The sequence below is a fragment of the Macaca mulatta genome, chromosome 15, assembly GCF_049350105.2.
Source record: "Macaca mulatta isolate MMU2019108-1 chromosome 15, T2T-MMU8v2.0, whole genome shotgun sequence".
NCBI classification, from domain to species: domain Eukaryota; kingdom Metazoa; phylum Chordata; class Mammalia; order Primates; family Cercopithecidae; genus Macaca; species Macaca mulatta.
In genome coordinates, this window is record NC_133420.1 from 65,766,058 (window position 1) to 65,784,171 (window position 18,114).

Here is an 18,114-nt window from a genome sequence, read left to right on the forward strand (position 1 = left end):
CAGGGGCCAGGTGTGTCGGGAGTGCGAGGCCCTGGATGGTGAGTGAGGGTCAGGTGAGGCCTCTCCTCCTCCACGAAGTTCCACTGTGTTTTGCTGTCTCTGTCTCCACACTGTGTTGTATCTGCCATACTTCCCTCAAGTCCTAGGCCAGGGGTGTCCAATGTTTTGGCTTCCTTGGGCCACATTGAAAGAATTGTCTTAGGCCACACATAAAATACACTCACATTAAAGATAGCTGATGAGCTTTAAAAGATTTGCAAATTTCATGTTTTAAGAAAGATGAATTTGTGTTGGGCCACATTCAAAGCTGTCATGGGCCGTGGGTTGGACAAGCTTATCCTAGACCATGTCAGTGTTTTCAGAGCAGTGTAGGTGGTGACAGGCCAGTTCCGGGCTTCACCTGGGGTCCTGCTCATTCCTGTGCCTACCTGGCACTGCCCCCTGTCCCCCCTTAAACCTTTCAGGCCCTTGTACTTGTTGCCCCCTTTTTTGGGGCTGCTCTGTTTAGTCAGCTTTCTTAGCTGCTCTGTAGTCTCTCACAGAAAAGCCAGTGAAGTGGTTCAGCCCGAGGCATTCACACAAGCATCTGCCTGTGGTGTCAGATGGATGTTTGAGGCTTGGTCTGCAGCAGCTCTGCCTGGCGAAGCTGCAGGGTTGGCTGGTCTGTGTGCTCGTGTGTTAGGCCACCTACTTGCACACTCCTCTGAGGGGCACCATTTACTTGGTGTTCCCTGGGACTGCTGGCTTTCAGGCGTGCAGTCTATTTCAGGAGTGTAGCATCACCTAAACTTTCATGGGCTGGTTCTGCTGTCCTGGGAGTCAAGCAGGGCCAGTCACTGATCGAGCCTCCCTGGTCTCTCCTAGGACTACTATGGAATTCCCTTTGCTGCACCCACAGCGCTTGCCAGCCGAGATGGGAGCCTAGCTAATAATCCGTATCCAGGTGAGTTTGCTCAGTGGATGAGGAGTGGCCCGGGGCCGGCCTAGCACAAACTCCAAGAGCTGGGAAGCAGCAGCAACAAGGCTGAGAGAGGCCTCTTGGCAGCCTGTGCCGAGCTGGCAGCCAGACCTGTTCCTGTTTGCGGAAGCCAGCTTGGCCTTTCTCTGGTTGGAGGAAGGGCAGTGGCTGGAGTCAATGCTTTTTCCTAGGTGATGTCACGAAGTTTGGCCGTGGGGACTCTGCATCCCCTGCACCCCCTACCACACCAGCTCAGCCACAGCAGAGCCAATCACAGACCCACCACACAGCCCAGCAGCCCTTCCTGAACCCCGCACTGCCACCTGGCTATAGCTACACTGGCCTTCCCTACTACACAGGCGTGCCCAGTGCCTTCCAGTATGGCCCCACCATGTTTGTGAGTATTTCAGCGGGTGTGACTGTGTCTCCTGGCCTTGGGTTGCTGGCAGGTGGAAACCTGGGACCTATCTTCCAGCAGGGAGGGAGGGTCATGATTCCACTCCGTCTTATCTGGCCTTCAGGAACTGTTCAGGCTGGGGACAAGGTCACTTTCTCCTGCTGTGTTTAGATCCAACATGTGTTGCACTAATGAAAACACAGGTCCCCTGTGGTTGTAGGTATGTCAGCTGCTGCCTTAGGCTCTGGCAGGGGTACCTGACCAGCCTCAGCTTGCCTCTTCCTACACTAATACCTCATCTGCTTGCCCCACCAGGTCCCTCCAGCCTCAGCCAAGCAACATGGGGTGAACCTCAGCACTCCCACACCTCCCTTCCAGCAGGCCAGTGGTTATGGCCAGCATGGCTACAGTACAGGTGAGGGGTGCTCCCCAGAGAGACACACGGGGTCAGACAGGCTTGCGTGGCTCACACTTGCCTCTTATACTCTGCCACGCTAGGTTATGACGACCTGACCCAGGGGACAGCAGCAGGAGACTACTCCAAAGGTGGCTATGCTGGATCATCGCAGGCACCAAACAAGTCTACAGGTTCTGGGCCTGGCAAAGGTAGCGTTTACCTCTCCTTTCCAGGATAAGGCCTGGAGTGGTAGGCTCCTGCCTGATCCCCTATCAGGCAGGGCAACCCCTGAGTGCCCCTGGAGGTGGGGAGCCTGGAGCTGGGAACAACTGCTGTGGGGAACAACTGCTTTTCCTCCTAGGAGTATCAGTGTCTTCAAGCACCGCCGGTCTACCTGATATGACTGGTTCTGTCTACAATAAGACACAGGTGAGGGACAAAGGTGGGTTGGGTGTATAGGTTTTTGGGAGGTTACAGCCAGCCCAACATGACCTTCACCATTGTCGTCTTTGCCCTGCAGACTTTTGACAAGCAGGGATTTCATGCAGGGACCCCTCCACCTTTCAGCCTGCCCTCAGCCTTGGGCTCCACTGGGCCCCTGGCCCCGGGAGCGGCCCCTGGCTATGCGCCCCCACCATTCCTGCACATTTTGCCAGCCCACCAGCAGCCCCACTCCCAGCTGCTGCACCACCACCTTCCGCAGGATGCCCAGGTGAGCACAGTGATGGAGGTAGCCACCCTGCTCTAGGCTAGGGGTTCTGCTCCAGCCTTGACAGCCTTCCCTTCTCCTTTTCTGCAGAGTGGCTCGGGTCAGCGCAGCCAGCCCAGCTCCCTGCAGCCCAAGTCTCAAGCCTCCAAACCTGCCTACGGCAACTCTCCATACTGGACAAACTAAATCTGGAAGAGAGGGGCGTGCTGGGGCACGGCTTATCCTGGGCAGGAGAGAACACACAAGCACATATTTGGGAGCCCAGTGCCCTTCCCTAGAATTCCCGAGACATGTGTCAGCCATGCCTCTGTGGGGAGCCTGCCTCCCAGACTGGCTATTGTATGTAATGTATTTATGTATGTATTTGTAAATGTGATAGAAGTCTGGGGGAGTTCGGGGACGGCTGCAGATGTTAGCCAGGTCTGTTCTCCCCATTCAAGCCCCTTCTCTACTGTAGCAAAATAAGTGCCCCCACCCCATCTGCCTTCAGGTCCTCTTCATAGCCTGCACTGCCCAGTGGGCCACTAGGGGCAGTCTCTGGAAGGGCTGGTTCAAGGCTGTTTGGGTATAGGGGTCAGGTACCAATGAAGAATCACGACTTGTCTCACTCCTTTGGAAATTATTTGTTTTCTTTCCTGTGTAATTACTTTATACCCCTGTTTTTGAGAAACTGTTCATTTTGTCATCTGTCATGGTCTCCTTCCACCAAATCTTGATCTGGGAATAGCAGCGATATCCCTCCAGCCAACACAAATATGGGCACCTGTTTGTCTTCAAACAGCGGCTTCTAGTCTGGTCATGTCCCTAGAGACTTACTAGAGACTGGCTGACCATGAAAAAAAATAATAATCTCAGTTGTTCAGCCAGTCAGCTCCCCTTTAAAAATCAAAGATATCTCCAAGCAACACATCTCCATTCCGGTTGTCTTGAACCAGGTGGGCAACTGTTTCAGGGGTTTTCTCTTGCCCAATCCCCACCTAATAAAGTTCTGAGAGCATGCACGGTCTGTGTGGTGTGACTGAAAGGCAGCTCAGGGCAGAAGCCCTGGACTTCATAGGACTAAAGGAGACCCCACATGGTTGTAGTCTTCTGACACAGGTTATAAAGGCTTGAAATGGTTTTCCTTTTAACTGGATCGTCTTGGCCCAAATGACAATGGCTGTAAGGAGAGCTAAACCTCCTCACAGGGCCAAGGCCATGTTGATCAAAGTTAACCTGGCTTTTCTTAAAGCTCCTTAAGAGACTTAGGGATAGGGCAGCTTGGGACCTTACCTAGAAAAAGGTAAGTGTCTACAAGTAAAATTAGGACTTTTATTAAATAGGGTGATCTGCCTGATCCCTGCTATTAGCAGCAATAAGTTAGTTAGGAAAACAAATGACAGTGAAAATGTTTGCCTAAGGAAAGCAGCAGAGCACCTCTCAGTCCCTCATTGACCTACTTGTATCAGCGTCCGTTTTCAGAATCAAGTTTAACAAATGGCCACGTCTATAAGGAGCTTGAAGGGATTGGGGATACACCAGGGAGGTGAGTTAGAAAGGCAGATTCCCCAGTTGTGGTTTTTGTCTAATTTTTCAGCTGAGCCCTGGCATAATCTGCAAGGTTAACAGTGATATTGAGACCACCTTTTAGTTTTCTTTAACACAAGGTAAAAAAAGAAGAGGGTCATTTCATGGGGAAGTAGCAATACAGGTATTTTATTTCACATTTTATTAGTAGACAGATGGGCAGAAAAAGACAAAATAAACCACTAAAGGGGAAGTCAACACAAAATGCATCAGATAATCTTTTCTCATAAGTTAAACTGAAGAAAAACATCTACAATTTCAGCTAAAACTATTAAAGTCAGGTGTGTCCTGCTGGTTTCAGAATAGTTGAAAATTGCATCTCTGAATCCTTTTAGTTGTAAATGTAAACCTTGTTTATCAGGATGGGAGGGGTGGAGAGTTCATTTTCAGTGGAGAGCTGCACATTTCCCCTTCCGATCAGTTTCTTACAATATGTGCCCCAAACGTAAGGAAACCAGCAAGTAAAGAAGCAGTTTGCCAGGGCAAGTGAAAGAAGGTTTCTACAAAAAAGTCTGACTAATAGAAAAGAACTCTGGAATGATAAAAGGAGAAGGGGGGAAGACTGAAAGAAGCAACAGCGGAATCATATACTTTCTCCACCCAGCCTCAAAATACACAGAACTGAAGAGCATCCAGTGAGGCCTCAATTAGAATTAAAAGGAATCTAAAAATGCAAGATTTTGAGTTCATGTCACACCAAATAATAAGCACAACTGTACATACATGGTTCCGGATTGAGCCTGAGACCTCTACTCCCAGAAGAAAAAAAAAAATTACAAACTCAAGTATTTTCCATAGGGATGTGTTCTCAGGGACAGAGCTCTGGAACCAGCCTCTGGGTTTCGTTCAGTCAGTCTAAAATACCAGAATGTCCACCTGCTAGCAAGAGACTTACCCAGTCTTCTGGAACTGATTGTACTCATCAGAGGCAAACCCAGCCCTTGACAGTTAACACCCCAAAGGACTGAAAGGTACAACCTCCACTTGGCGCTCTGGCTCCCTGAGTCAGTGTGTAACAGAGGCCAATAGGGCCTGACGGAACAGAGCTGTGCAGCAGAGCACCTTCCGCAATGCCAGGGTGCCGGGGCTGCCCTGGGAGTGAGAAGCTTTCGCAGTAAGGGGAATGAAAGGCTTAATTTTAGGGCTCCAAGAGAATAAGACCAAGCTACTGGCTGTAAACTTGCATGGGGGTTTTGGGGGAGGTAAACCAGAGCACTGTGAGAGGCTCTGGCTCCAAAAGATTTGCAGGTTAATCTGGAAGCATTACTTAAAAAGTATGGGGAGTAAAAAGGTAGTTCCAACATCTTTCTATGAGAGTTTGTGATCAGGCAACTTGACAATGTATTTCAAAGCTGCTCTGTTCCATGGATCTGACTGAAGTCACTAGATTCTGGGTGCAAGTAGCAACCCTGGCCCTGTGGCGATCACAGAGATGCTGGGACCAGGCTCAACGGTGTCCCCTAAGAGCCTTAGCTTGTTAAACAGTCCCATTTCATGCCAGACTAAACTTTTAGAGGCCGGGAAGGGCTGCTGGGAAGAAGTCATGTGTTTGGGAGTTTGAAGAGTGAAAACCCTGAGATCAGAACGAAGGAGGAGCTAAGTAAGTGTCACCTACTCTGGCCATCCTAGGATCCCTCCTGCCCCTGTCCCTAATCTGCCCTTTGGTTCTGAGTTACGAGCCAAAGGAGAGCTGACACTAGTGCCCAGGGGTCTGAAATAGGACTATAGTCAGTCCTTGCTGCATTTGCCTTCTGTAATCTGATTTTACATTATAGCTGTTTCCTCCAAATAATGCCCTCTTATGATCTGGTGCGCCCCCATAACAACCAAAAATTACCTTCAAGTTCTGAAGTCCCTGGATGGTGAAGGCTGCTGGATCTCAATATTGATTGAAGCAACATGATTGAGATCTGGAAAATCAAAAGCTGCAGCGAGTGCATCGCAGGAAGATCTAGCCTTATCTGGCCTAAAACCTGCCTGCAGTCAACTCTCTCAGCCCTGCCACAATTTCTATGCACAATTCTGCTTACACTCCACAGCCTAAGTATGTTGAAAGGGGAAAAAAAGTCCAGATCACATCCAATGAAGAAAGCGGTAACTCGTCTCACACACATCCAAGTTTCTCACTATCAGTATAAGCAGCTCGATGAAAACCGAAATCTTAACACATGCACCTAGGATTAATACTGAGTAATTTAAAGTGGCTACTTGAAAAAACCAAAACGTCATGGTAAGAGTGTATTTTTGATGGGAAGGCCATGCTGTTTCCTCTCCCAACAGTGGTCACCAGTAGTTTCAATTTTTTCCCCCCAGTAGTATCAACCAAACTTAGCATAGTGACTTTTAACTCTTTGTTCCCATCACTAAATCCACCCACACACACTCATCCCAACTTCCCCACTTGTCCCACTCCCTGGGGGGAAAAATAACCCTGCCTTTAAAATAAATAGCAACCAAGTGCTCAGTTCTATGTAAAGTATGAATATTTATTTCAGGCTTTCAATCCCAATTGATTTCAAAAAACAAAGTCTGATTTCTCTCCTCAGAGCAGCTGAGGCCTCCATGTTACGATGGTTTCATGGAGATTGAAGGAGCACATTTCATCAGGCTTAGCAGAAAGTCCCTGACGCCCACCATGTCCCAGCCTTAGGAAGGGAAAGAAACAGAATTCACCACCATGGGGCTGAATGAATGCACACACACTAATGTAAATGAGCAGCTAAACCTTGGCAAATTTGCTTTTTTTTTTTTTTTCCAAGTTTGTTTTGTGGGTTTAATTCCATTTTCTTTTGCTACCCAGTATATGCAGCGCTTGTGAGCTCCCAACAGGTTCCCAGCTTTAAACACATTCAACCTCTTGAAAGACTATTGAATTCTTCAAGAATCTAAAAACAGACCAAACGTGTTTTGCTGTGAACATTCTGTAGAGACGAAGTGAGGCGGGAGTTTGGGTTGATGTTTTTTTAAAAAAGAATCAATACAGTGATGGAAGGGTAAAGAATGCAAGAATTCAGACATTCTGTGGAGGGTTACTCTCTCTCCATTAAAGGTCCATAAAAAGGAGCAAACTGAGATCCATAAGGGGAGTCAGCAGGAGCTGTGTGTGTTTCCCCACCCGCTGTGAATAGGTTTTTGCTGAGGGGCCATGGCCAGGTCCCCACTTGCTCCCCTCCCTTTGGCCTGAGACGGCAGGGCAGTACAGGGGCACTGAAGGAGCACGTCACGACTCCTCATTCCCAGAATCATCATCATCATAACAGTCGGCATCTTCCTCCTCCTCATCTTCATCATCAATGTCGTCGTCATACAAGTCGTCGTAAAGCAAATCTGAGCTGTTGTCATTGGAAGGCACTTTAGTTTTGATGCAGTATTCCGCCAGGGTTGTGGGGACCTTCACTCCATCCTTTTCTGCTTCGGCCTTAGTGGCTGAAACTTGTTTCCTGAAGGGAGGGTGACAAGAAGTGGTTTATGGTAAGTCATTGTTTTGAGACAGATTTATAATTGGCCTTAAATAATCAATATTACTTATGACTCAGCTCTCCAAACTTCAGTATCTGCCTGAAAGCATCTGACAGATACCCTGTACTACACCAAATGCTTTCAACCCATTGGGTACAATTTTGAAGTAAACTGACTTTTTAGTGGAGGAAATACACTGTTAACATCGAGGGAGTTTAAAGCAGTGGATCAGTTAATAGCCAGAATCACCTCGTCAGCTGGCTGTCCTCCACTTCATGTAAGGGCCAGTAGGTTGGCGACTAAGAATCAGAACAGGCATTGACTTAGTGGACGGAATGTTATGCTTTGTTGTTTGCAGGTGTGAAGCACAGGGATAACTACTAGAATAAGAAGAGATAATAGAAGGACTAATATCCTACTGGGGATAGATCGTAAGATTGCGTATGCGAATAAAAAGTGCCACTCTGATTTAATGTGGGGTGGGGTGCTTAGGGGGTTGGCTAGAGTGTTAAGAGTTTTGGCCTAGTCACCTCACCACCAAACTCATGTGCCCCAACAATTCTTAATTATCCTCTTAATTTTCACTTATAGTAAAATTCAAATGCCTTACGCCAGATTCCAAAGTCTTGCACAACCCACTCTTCCCCACCTGAGACGGAGTCTCGCTCTGTCACTCGGACTGGAGTGTAGTGGCGCGATCTCAGCTCACTGCAACCTCGACCTCCCAAGGTTCAAGCAATTCTCCTGCCTCAGTGTCCCCAGTAGTTGGGATTACAGGCTCCCACCACACTTGGCTAAATTTTATACTTTTAGTAGGGACGGGATTTCACCATGTTGGCCAGGCTGGTCTCAAACTCCTGATCATGATCTGCCCAGCTCAGCCTCCCAAAGTACTGGGATTACAGGCATGAGCCACCGTACCCGGCCACACAACCCACTCTTATATTTTCTCCAGCCCTTCAACACATTCACCCTGGTCTTTTTTTGGTATCTCAGACACACCTTGTTGATTTTTCTGTCTGGACCAGTTGCTCTTCCCCTGCCCCACACATGCCTGGCTCCTTCTTGTCATTTGGAATGAAGGCCTCAGATATTAAGGCTTAAATATCACCTTAGAGAAGGCCTGGCCTCATGACCCAATTTAAAGCAGCCATCTAGTCATTCTTTCACATTATCCACTTAGCACTGTGTAGTATTTTTTGCTTGCTCACTCTTCTGTCTCCACATATTTCAGTGTGAGCGTAAATGTCTTTCTTAGTCCCTTCTATTTCCCCAGTCAGTGCCTAGCACATAGCCTGGCACATAAGAGATGGTGCAATAAATACTGATTGTATGAATGAACAGAACAATAAATTGTTTCCTTCAACAATTATAAAAATTTGAGTCGACTAGACCACTCTTCCTGATCTTCCTAATGTCAATCTCTTAGCTGTGCTTGAAGCTTTTCTTCTGTTGCCTTGCTTTGCATACTGATGGTCCTGAGGCTTCTGGGCTTGTCTCCACACTCAGCATGCTCCCTGGGACATCATCTCTGTTCCCATAATTTTAACCACGACTCCCTTTATGCTGACATCTCTTGGCTTATATAAACAAATACCTTTAGGAAGCCTCTGTCCCGATGTTCCATATGCAGAGGTAGACTGCATATGCATTTTCTACCTCTATGGCCAGTTTCTCCCATTTTACGTCTCTGAATAAATGAACATCGCTTCTTAAAATATAAATCTCACTCCAAAGACCTATTGCTTTACAACTTAAATATCTGTCCTCTCATCCCCATTACTACTGCCTCAGTTTAGTCCATGTTGGTCCCCTGGCCAATTTACTTTTTTTTGTTTGTTTTTTTTGAGACAGGGTCTCCCAGTGTCACCCAGGCTGGAGTGCAGTGACGCAATCTCAGCTCATTGCAACCTCTGGATTCAGGGCTCAAGCAATCCTCCCACCTCAGACTCCCAATAGCTGGGATTACAGGTATAACCCACCATGCCTGGCTAATTTTTTTGTAAAGATGAGATTTTGCCACGTGGCCCAGGCTTGTCTCGAACTCCTGGGCTCAAACGATTTGCCTGCCTCGGCCTCCCAAAGTGCTGGGATTACAGGCATGAGCCATTGTCTTTTTTTTTTTTTTTTTGAGACGTAGTCTTGCTCTGTTGCCCAGGCTGGAGTGCAGTGGTGCGATCTCAGCTCACTGCAACCTCTGCCTCCCGGGTTCAAGTGATTCTCCTGCCTCAGCCTCTGAAGTAGCTGGGATTACAGGTGTGTGCCACTACTCCCGACTAACTTTTGTATTTTTTGGTAGAAACGGGGTTTCACCATGTTGGCCAGGTTGGTCTCGAACTCTTGACTTCAGGTGATCCACCCACCTCCAAAAGTGTTGCGATTACAGATGTGAGCTACCATACCAGGCAACTGTCTTTTATCAGAACTCAAACAGCATCACCTCTTCCCTCCCAAAAATACTTAAGTGGTATCCCATCCCTTCTTAGATTAAGAACCATACTCTTTTATCATGACTTCAATGTCTTTGAAGACCCTGGTGCCTCTCTCACTTAATTTTCTAGTATTTCCCACATCAGAATTTACACTCAAACATCTGTAATTCCCTTAACATGTCATGCTATTATACTCCTGTATTTTAGCAAACATGGGTGTTTTCCCTTTTTTCACCTGAAAAAGTATTGGTTATGAGGAATTCTCTCTGCTAGGAAATCTATTACATTATGTATTTCTCCCAATGTATCTTGTTTAGGCTTCTATAGGTATAATACTACATGGTCATTTGTTTTCAAATGCTAATAAAGTGAGCTCCCTAAGGAGACAGGCTATGCCTTAGTGAGTACCTGACACAAAGCTGTTGCTGAGTGTCAGGTACTGTACTAGGTCATTAAGGCATAGATAGGATGAGATAAAGGGGCCCTTAAACAATTAAACACATAGAAGTACCTTGGGAATGTGTGTACAGAAGCTTTCCCATCTTTCCATCCTTAGGACACTCCCACTCCTCTACACTTCTCTAGGATCTTACTATTTCTACTAATTATCTTCAATGTTTGGTACACATCAGTCACCTAGGTGAGAGATATATATACACACACAGATGCCCAAACTCTGTCCTTGTAATCCCATAAAAGACAGTTATCGTTTAGGGACACTTTAAAAGTGATCCCAATGGGCAGAAAACTTAGAACTCCTGATCTTATATTACTTAGCAGTCACCTCATGTGCTTTCCCAGCATTGTTTTCACTTTTTTCATATCACATGGTCTCAAGCCCACTAGATTTTACTCTTATTTGTATAAACGCCAATGATTAGTAAAATCCTATGCACAGAGGAAGTTTTAACTGTATTTGGGGTCTCTATTTTTAAAAATAATGTAATATCAAGGGGGGCTGAGGCCAGGCACGGTGGCTCACAGCTATAATCCCAGAGCTTTGGGAGGCTGAGGCAGGAGGATCACTTGAGGCCAGGAGTTCAAGACCAGGCTGGGCAACATAGCAAGACCTCGTCTCTACAAAAAATAATAATAGAAATTAGCTGGGTGTGGTGGTGCATGCCTATAGTCTTGGTTACTTGGGAGGCTGACGTGGGAGGACTGCCTGATCCCGGGAATTCGAAGTTACCGTGAGCTGTAATCACACCATTGCACTCCAGCCCAGGCAACAGAGTGAGACCATGTCTGTCTCTTTAATTCCAGCACTTTGGGAGGCTGAGGCAGGTGGATCATGAGGTCAGGAGTTTGAGACTAGCCTGGCCAACATGCTGAAACCCTGTCGCTACTAAAAATACAAAAATTAGCTGGGCATGGTGGTGGGTGCCTACAATCCCAGCTACTCGGGAGGCTGAGGCAGGAGAATCACTTGAACCCAGGAGGTGAAGGTTGAAGTGAGCCAAGATCATGCTACTGCACTCCCGCCTGGATGACAGAGTAAGACTCCATCTCAAAAAATAATAATAATAATTAGAAACAAATAAAAAGGAGGTGGAGGGTAGGGGAAGGGTAGGGTTTGTATTTATTGCGGATGTCTTGGGTACTATTGTAAGAACCTGATGTCCTAAGAGATTAAAGGTTGAGCTTTTTTCCATTTTATACAGAGGAAAAAGTAAAAGACCCCAAAAATTATCTGATAAATGGTCCCATGAGTAGATTCCAAGTCCCCTGATTCTTATTCTAGGGCTCTGTTATACCAATATTAGTGTTGCTGATAATGTGGATTTCCAAAAGATCCTTGCTGCTATGGTCAATTTTTTTTTTTCTTTTTTCTTTTGGAGACGGAGTCTCGCATTGTCGCCCAGCCTGGAGTGCAGTGGTGTGATCTCAGCTCACTGCAACATTCAACTCCCGGGTTCAAGCAATTCTCCTGCCTCAGCCTCCTGAGTAGCTGGGATTACAGGTATGTACCACCACACCTGGCTAATTTTTGTATTTTTAGTAGAGATGGGGTTTCACCATGTTGGTCAGGCTGGTCTCAAACTCCTGACCTCAGGTGATCCGCCTGCCTCAGCCTCCCAAAGTGCTGGGATTACAGGTGTGAGCCACCGCACCTGGCCAGAACCTAGAAGTTCTGGTTCCTAGAAAATCAAGTCTGCTACTGCATTATCTTCTAGTGGCTGTTCTCTTGGTAAATAGCAAAGTTCATTAGGCTCAGGCAGAAACCTTCTCTTCCCACACTATAAATCTAATAGAGGAAAATTATCCTGGAATGGACCGGATATTTAAGTGTGATGTAAACCTTTAGTTCCAGAATATATTTTGGTTTTGTATAATGACTTGAGGTAATTTGAAAAAAAAAAAAAAAAAAAAAAAAGCACCTTACCTAATAATTTCAGCATATTCTTTGTCTTTTCCTTTACTGTCTCTCCATTTCCTGAACATAACTGAAGCATCGACATTGGCTGGGGAGAAGGTGTTGGGCTCATTAAGCAGTGAGATTACACTTAATAGGATAGTCCTAGAAACAGGAAAAAAGGATCAGCTATGAATACCCATATTTACAGTATTTAAAAGTATTCTGCTTTTTAAGAAAGTACAATCAGATTTCAAATTCTCCCTCCCTTAAAATTTTTCTGATACAATTTAATTTGAGACCTTGGGGCAACAGAGACATCATACATTTTTTATTGATGGTTTTCATAAAAGGCATTTAAGAAAAATTAAAAAAAAAATTTTTCCAGTACTAAGAAACAAGCTGCTAACTGGTAGGCAAAGCAGAGGAAATCCGTGATTCTAGTATAAGGGTAATGCACAAAGCATAAAAATGAACTTGATAGAAGGCCCTGTTTCAACTGGTCCCATGTTCCAACCTGCAGAAAGTGGATGTCTTGGAAGCTTTCAAATACCATTTATTTTAAAAATGACAAATTAAATGACATGGGGGAAAAAGCTTAAAATATTTAGTTTCAAGGCAATCTTGATGTGAGAGAGGGTAAAAATTATGCTACTTTATATAAAGTTTTCTTTTTGCTTTTTTTTTTTTTTTTTGAGTTTCACTCTTGTTGCCCAGGCTGGAGTGCAACAGTGTGATCTCAGCTCACTGCAACCTCCACATCCCAGGATCAAGCGATTCTCCTGCCTGCCTCAGGTTCCCGAGTAGCTGGGATTACAGATATGTGCCTCCACGCCCCGCTAATTTTGTATTTTTAGTAGAGACAGGGTTTCTCCATGTTGGTCAGGCTGGTCTTGAACTCCCGACCTCAGGTGATCTGCCCTCCTCGGCCTCCCAAAGTGCTGCGATTACAGGCTTGAGCCACCACGCCCAGCCCTGGTTTTGTTTTGTTTTGTTTTTGACAGGGTCTCTGTGGCCCAGGTTGGAGTGCAGTGGTGCCATCTCAGCTCACTGTAACCTCTGCCTCCTGGGTTCAAGTGATTCTCCTGTCTCAGCCTCCTGAGTAGCTGGGATTACAGGCATGTACTACCACACCTGGCTAATTTTTGTATTTTTAGTAGGGACGGGGTTTCGCCATGTTGGCCAGGCTGGTCATGAACTCCTAGCCTTAAGTGATCTGCTTGCCTTGGCCTCCCAGAGTGCTGGGATTACAGGTGTGAGCCACCGCGCCCGGCCCTATATAACCAGTTTTTATTGTGGCCTCTTAACTTGAAAGACAGTGCTACATACAAATGTATTTTTTCCATACTTGGAAGGAAGACAAAGTAATGCAGGAGAATGGAGGAAAAGCAAAATCCTTCAAACGGAAGAACTAGAGTCTCTGAATAACAGAGACTCTATCTTTATTCAAAAGTATTTACTCTGTACCTACGGTTTGCCAGAGGCACCAAGTGAGATGTTGGATGTACAATGGTGAGCAAGTTAGATGCCATCCCTGGTTTCCCATGGCTTACAAATTCTAGTGGGTGTTAAAAACGGCCAATTTTCATTCACAGATAAAAATTAGACATTCCAAATAATCAGGGAATAAAGTTTATGTTAGAAAGCATAATAGGGGCCGGGTGCGGTGGCTCACACCTGTAATCCCAGCACTTTGGGAGGCTGAGTTAGGCAGGTCATGAGGTCAGGAGTTCGAGACCATCCTGGCCAACATGGTGAAACCCCATCTCTACTAAAAATATAAAAATTAGCCAGGCATGGTGGCAGGCGCCTATAATCCCAGCTACTGGGGTGGCTAAGGCAGGCAAGAGAATCACTTGGACCCGGGAGGCAGAGGCTGCAGTGAGCCGAGATCGCATCACTGTACTCCAGCCTGGGCAACAGAGCAAGACTCCATCTCAAAAATAAATAAATAAATAAAAGCATAATAGGCTCCAAAACTGTTCCAAATTACTCCTAGGCTTTTTCCCCCTAAAAACTACATGCATTAGGAGAAAATGGAAGGAAAAAAGAAATTTCTCTCTTCTCATTGATGAAAGGTTAGAGATTGTGTTGTTGCAAAATACCCTTTTGCTCTGGGCCCCAAGCAAAAAATAAAGAGAGGAAACCAGGTACTTAGATGTTTGATTTGATGAAAACTTTTCCTTAAAAAGGTGAAGAATTTCTGTTGTATGATTTATATATGAGTATGATTTATATAAGATTATGACAAAGGCATTTTCAAAGAAAACATTTCTATCTAGTTAAAATCCATTGATTGCACATGCTCCTTTCTATTATTAAGGATAACTCCTTGGCCTTCCTCCCTCAAGAGCTTTCTGGATTTCTTCAGTAATTACATTAAAAAGAGTCAAAGAAGGCCGGGCACGGTGGCTCATGCCTGTAACCCCAGCACTTTGGGAGGCCGAGGCAGGTGGATCACAAGGTAAGGAGATCGAGACCATCCTGGCTAACACGGTGTAACTCCATCTCTACTAAAAATACAAAATATTAACTGGGCGTGGTGGTACGTGCCTGTAGTTCCAGCTATTGAGGAGGCTGAGGCAGGAGCATTGCTTGAACCCGGGAGGCGGAGCTTGCAATGAGCTGAGATGGCACCACTCCACTCCAGCCTGGGTGACACAGCGAGACTCTTGTCTCAAAAAAAAAAGTCAAACTCATCAAGACGGAAAATGAATGGACATCTTAGAAGTGCAAGAAAAATACGGTAGAACTTTACATAAAGGTTTCTCCAAAAGAAAACACATAAAATCTATTAGGAAGATAAAAAGGATAAGGACGAAGTATGTTATAAACAGGTAGTTGGCCAGGCTGTTCTCAAACTCCTGGGCTCAAGCAATATTCCTGCCTTGGACTCCTTAAGTACTGGGATTTCAGGTGTGAGCCACTGCTCCTGGTTAGAAAAACAGTGTTTTATAATTTTTATTTATTTATTTTTGAGACGGGGTTTCGCTCATCGCCCAGGCTGGAGTGCAATGGTTGGATCTTGGCTCACTGCAACCTCTGCCTCCTGGGTTCAAGCGATTCTCCTGCCTTAGCCTCCCGAGTAGCTGGGATTACAGGCACGTGCCACCACGGTCGGCTAATGTTTTACATTTTTAGTAGAGATGGGGTTTCACCATGTTGGCCAGGGTGGTCTCGAACTCCTGACCTTGGGTTATCCACCCACCTCGGCCTCCCAAATTGGGGGATTACAGGCATGAGTCACCTTGCCCGGCCAGAAAAATAGGTTTAATTGTCTAGATCAGTACTGTGTACTAACAACTTTCGATGATGATGATAATGTATAACCTATGCTGTGCAATATAGTAACCAGTAGCCACATGCAGCTACTGAGCACTTTGAAATGTATCCTGCACAAATGAGGAAGTGACTTCTAATATATACTTATTTATTTAAAGAGGGTCTCACTATGTTGCCCTGGCTGGAATACAGAGGCTATTTATAGGCGTGATCATAGCACACTACAGCCTCAAACTCCTGGGCTGAAGGGATACTCCTGCCTCAGCCTCCCAAGTAGCTGGGACTACAGGTGCATGCCACTGTGCCAGGCTAGTATTTAATTTTAATTCAAATGTAAAAAGCCACATGTAGTTAGAAGCTACCACATTGGACAACACAGATGTAGATGAATCCTATTACCTGAATTAAGAAAAAATTTTCCCACAAGTAGTTTCCCCAAGTTGGTTTTCTTACATCTTGTATATTAAGACAGTGTATATATTGGGAAACAAATTTTTAAATGGTAAATCATCTATATCTAACAAAATGAGAAATTCTAATTCCACGTCCTCCTAAGTTAAAAACCAGGATGTTTTAAGATGCACTGAGTAATATAGCAGACTAATATAGTGGTAACTGTCAACCCAGTAAGTTTTCTTCTGTCTGAAGAGCAGAATCTTTTTCTTTTTCTTTTTCATATGGGGAATAATTTCCTTCTCCTACTATTGTGCCACACCTCCCATACAAACAACCTCCTACCCACAGCAGTAGACATAAGACCAAGCAAGTGCTGCAAGGATTCCATCCCTTTTGTTATGGTGATGCATTTGAGGTATGCATGTGACCTAACCTGGGCCAATCAGAAGCCTGGTGGGAACTATTCTTGATTAGATGGAGAACTGTGAGAATAAGGAAAGCTGAGAGAATTGGTCTCAGGCAGATGGATGGATGTGAACTGGAAAAAACTAAACTTCTGAGATAATACTGTTGGAATACACAAAACTGAATTTGAATTTAAGAACTATTTCAGGCCAGGTGCGGTGGCTCACACCTGTAACCCCAGTACTTTGGGAGGCTGAGGCAGGTAGATCACCTGAGGTTGGGAGTTCAAGACCAGCCTGACCAACCAACATGGTGAAACCCCGTCTTTACTAAAAATACAAAATCAGCCAGGTAAGTTGGGACATGCCTGTAATCCCAGCTACCTGGTAGGCTGAGGCAGGAGAATTGCCTGAACCCGGGAGGCGGAGGCTGCAGTGAGCCAAGATTGTGCCATTGCACTCCAGCCTGGGCAACAAGAGCAAAACTCTGTCTTTAAAAAACAAAAACAAAAAAACTATTTCAACTGCTAGCTCATTTTTTTTGTTTAAAAAAATGAGTTTAAGTGTTTAAAATCCTTATTCATTTACTGTATTTTCTCAGGAGAAACAAGAGGTTGGACTAGCAAAACAGACCCTGAGGGTTCATCATCCCCAGACTCTCGGTTCCTATAAAGAATAACTGTACTACCCCCTTTGCTTCCCCCGCACCCCACAAGAACACACTGGTGCACTACCCTTCTCTACTCCACATCTGGAGGAACAGATCTGATCTCAGTCCAGCAGAATACATGTTTAACATTTATTATAACAAAGAACAGGCCTAGAGGGAATTTGGGATAAGAATGAGGGCCAGAGAGTTCTTAGTATCTGTGGTTCATTACACAATTCCCACCACCACCATTCAAGGAGTTAGGGATACTCCCAGAAAAAAATGTGCTCCTTCTGCCCCTCTTTATGCCACAGCCAGGGAATAAGATAGGTCTTTTCAGGATAGAGGATCTAGGCCAAAAGAGAAAAATGCTAAGAAGAGAAAGGAAACACAGAAAAAAAGGACAGGCAAAAGCACCTCACTTTACAGTCTTCAGGTTCATATTTCAGATCCTTATGCCTGCTTCAGTATCTTTGGTCAGAGGTTATTTAGCTATCTTTTTTTGAATAAAACGTAAGTTTGTAAACAATAAAAACCCTCAAAGAAAATGAATACCAACACATCATATATTGTATTACAGACTAGCCAACAGCAAATCAATTGTGAAGCAAAACTCCATCTCAAAAAAAAAAGAAAAAACCCTAAGCTTACTTCACTCCATAATCATGGGCAAGCATGCATGTATGCACATGTGCACACACACACATGTACACGCAGGTTGATTTATATATTGAGTTTTATAGACCCAGCATAATGTGATGACAGTTGATGTATGAAGTCCAGTTCTCTGGAGCCAAACCTAAATCCTGCATATTGTTACTACCACCCTTACTGACTTAGGGTTCTATCGTGACCTTTCTAGTTGTCAGGGGTCCTTAAAATCTCTCATTTCCGCTCTATCAAACGATGGGCCAGTAACTGCAGATGACTAGTTAAAGCTCAGTCCTCATTACATGTTTCAACATGGGGGAAGGATTTAAAGAGGACATCATGACAAAGAAGCCTGTGATGACAGGGAAAAGAGGACAACTGATGGTAAAATATAGTAGCATAATGGGTTTACATTATTAGAAAGTTTCTCTTTAGGCTGCTAAAGCAACCAACAACAAATA

General features: G+C 45.1%; 2 protein-coding genes and 1 long non-coding RNA gene across 47 annotated transcripts in view; 1 reads left to right on the forward strand and 2 right to left on the reverse strand.

The window, feature by feature from the left end:
• UBAP2 (ubiquitin associated protein 2) overlaps window positions 1-3,462 on the forward strand; it is a 129,733-nt gene extending 126,271 nt beyond the window's left edge. For all 44 annotated transcript variants that reach the window (XR_013404740.1, XM_077965827.1, XM_077965824.1 and 41 more), the window contains 7 exons: window positions 865-943; window positions 1,150-1,355; window positions 1,671-1,770; window positions 1,854-1,961; window positions 2,114-2,181; window positions 2,273-2,464; window positions 2,552-3,462. Coding sequence is in view for 43 of the 44 variants with exons in the window: in XM_077965827.1 (XP_077821953.1) it covers window positions 865-943; window positions 1,150-1,355; window positions 1,671-1,770; window positions 1,854-1,961; window positions 2,114-2,181; window positions 2,273-2,464; window positions 2,552-2,647 (849 nt within the window). In the remaining variant the exon portion in view is untranslated. The remainder of the gene's footprint in view (window positions 1-864; window positions 944-1,149; window positions 1,356-1,670; window positions 1,771-1,853; window positions 1,962-2,113; window positions 2,182-2,272; window positions 2,465-2,551) is intronic.
• Window positions 3,463-4,127: 665 nt separating this feature from the next.
• UBE2R2 (ubiquitin conjugating enzyme E2 R2) overlaps window positions 4,128-18,114 on the reverse strand; it is a 114,750-nt gene continuing 100,763 nt past the window's right edge. The window contains exons 4-5 of one of the 2 annotated variants that reach the window (XM_015117546.3): window positions 12,302-12,436; window positions 4,128-7,467 (exon numbers count right to left, since the gene is read on the reverse strand). In XM_015117546.3, the coding sequence (XP_014973032.1) occupies window positions 7,248-7,467; window positions 12,302-12,436 (355 nt within the window). In that variant the 3' untranslated portion in view covers window positions 4,128-7,247. The remainder of the gene's footprint in view (window positions 7,468-12,301; window positions 12,437-18,114) is intronic. The other variant, XM_015117548.3, reaches the window with a different exon arrangement.
• Window positions 13,251-17,642, reverse strand: LOC144334655 (uncharacterized). Its single transcript, XR_013404766.1, has 2 exons — window positions 16,738-17,642; window positions 13,251-13,369 (listed from the first exon to the last, which is right to left on the reverse strand). It is a non-coding gene; the product is annotated as an uncharacterized LOC144334655 (long non-coding RNA).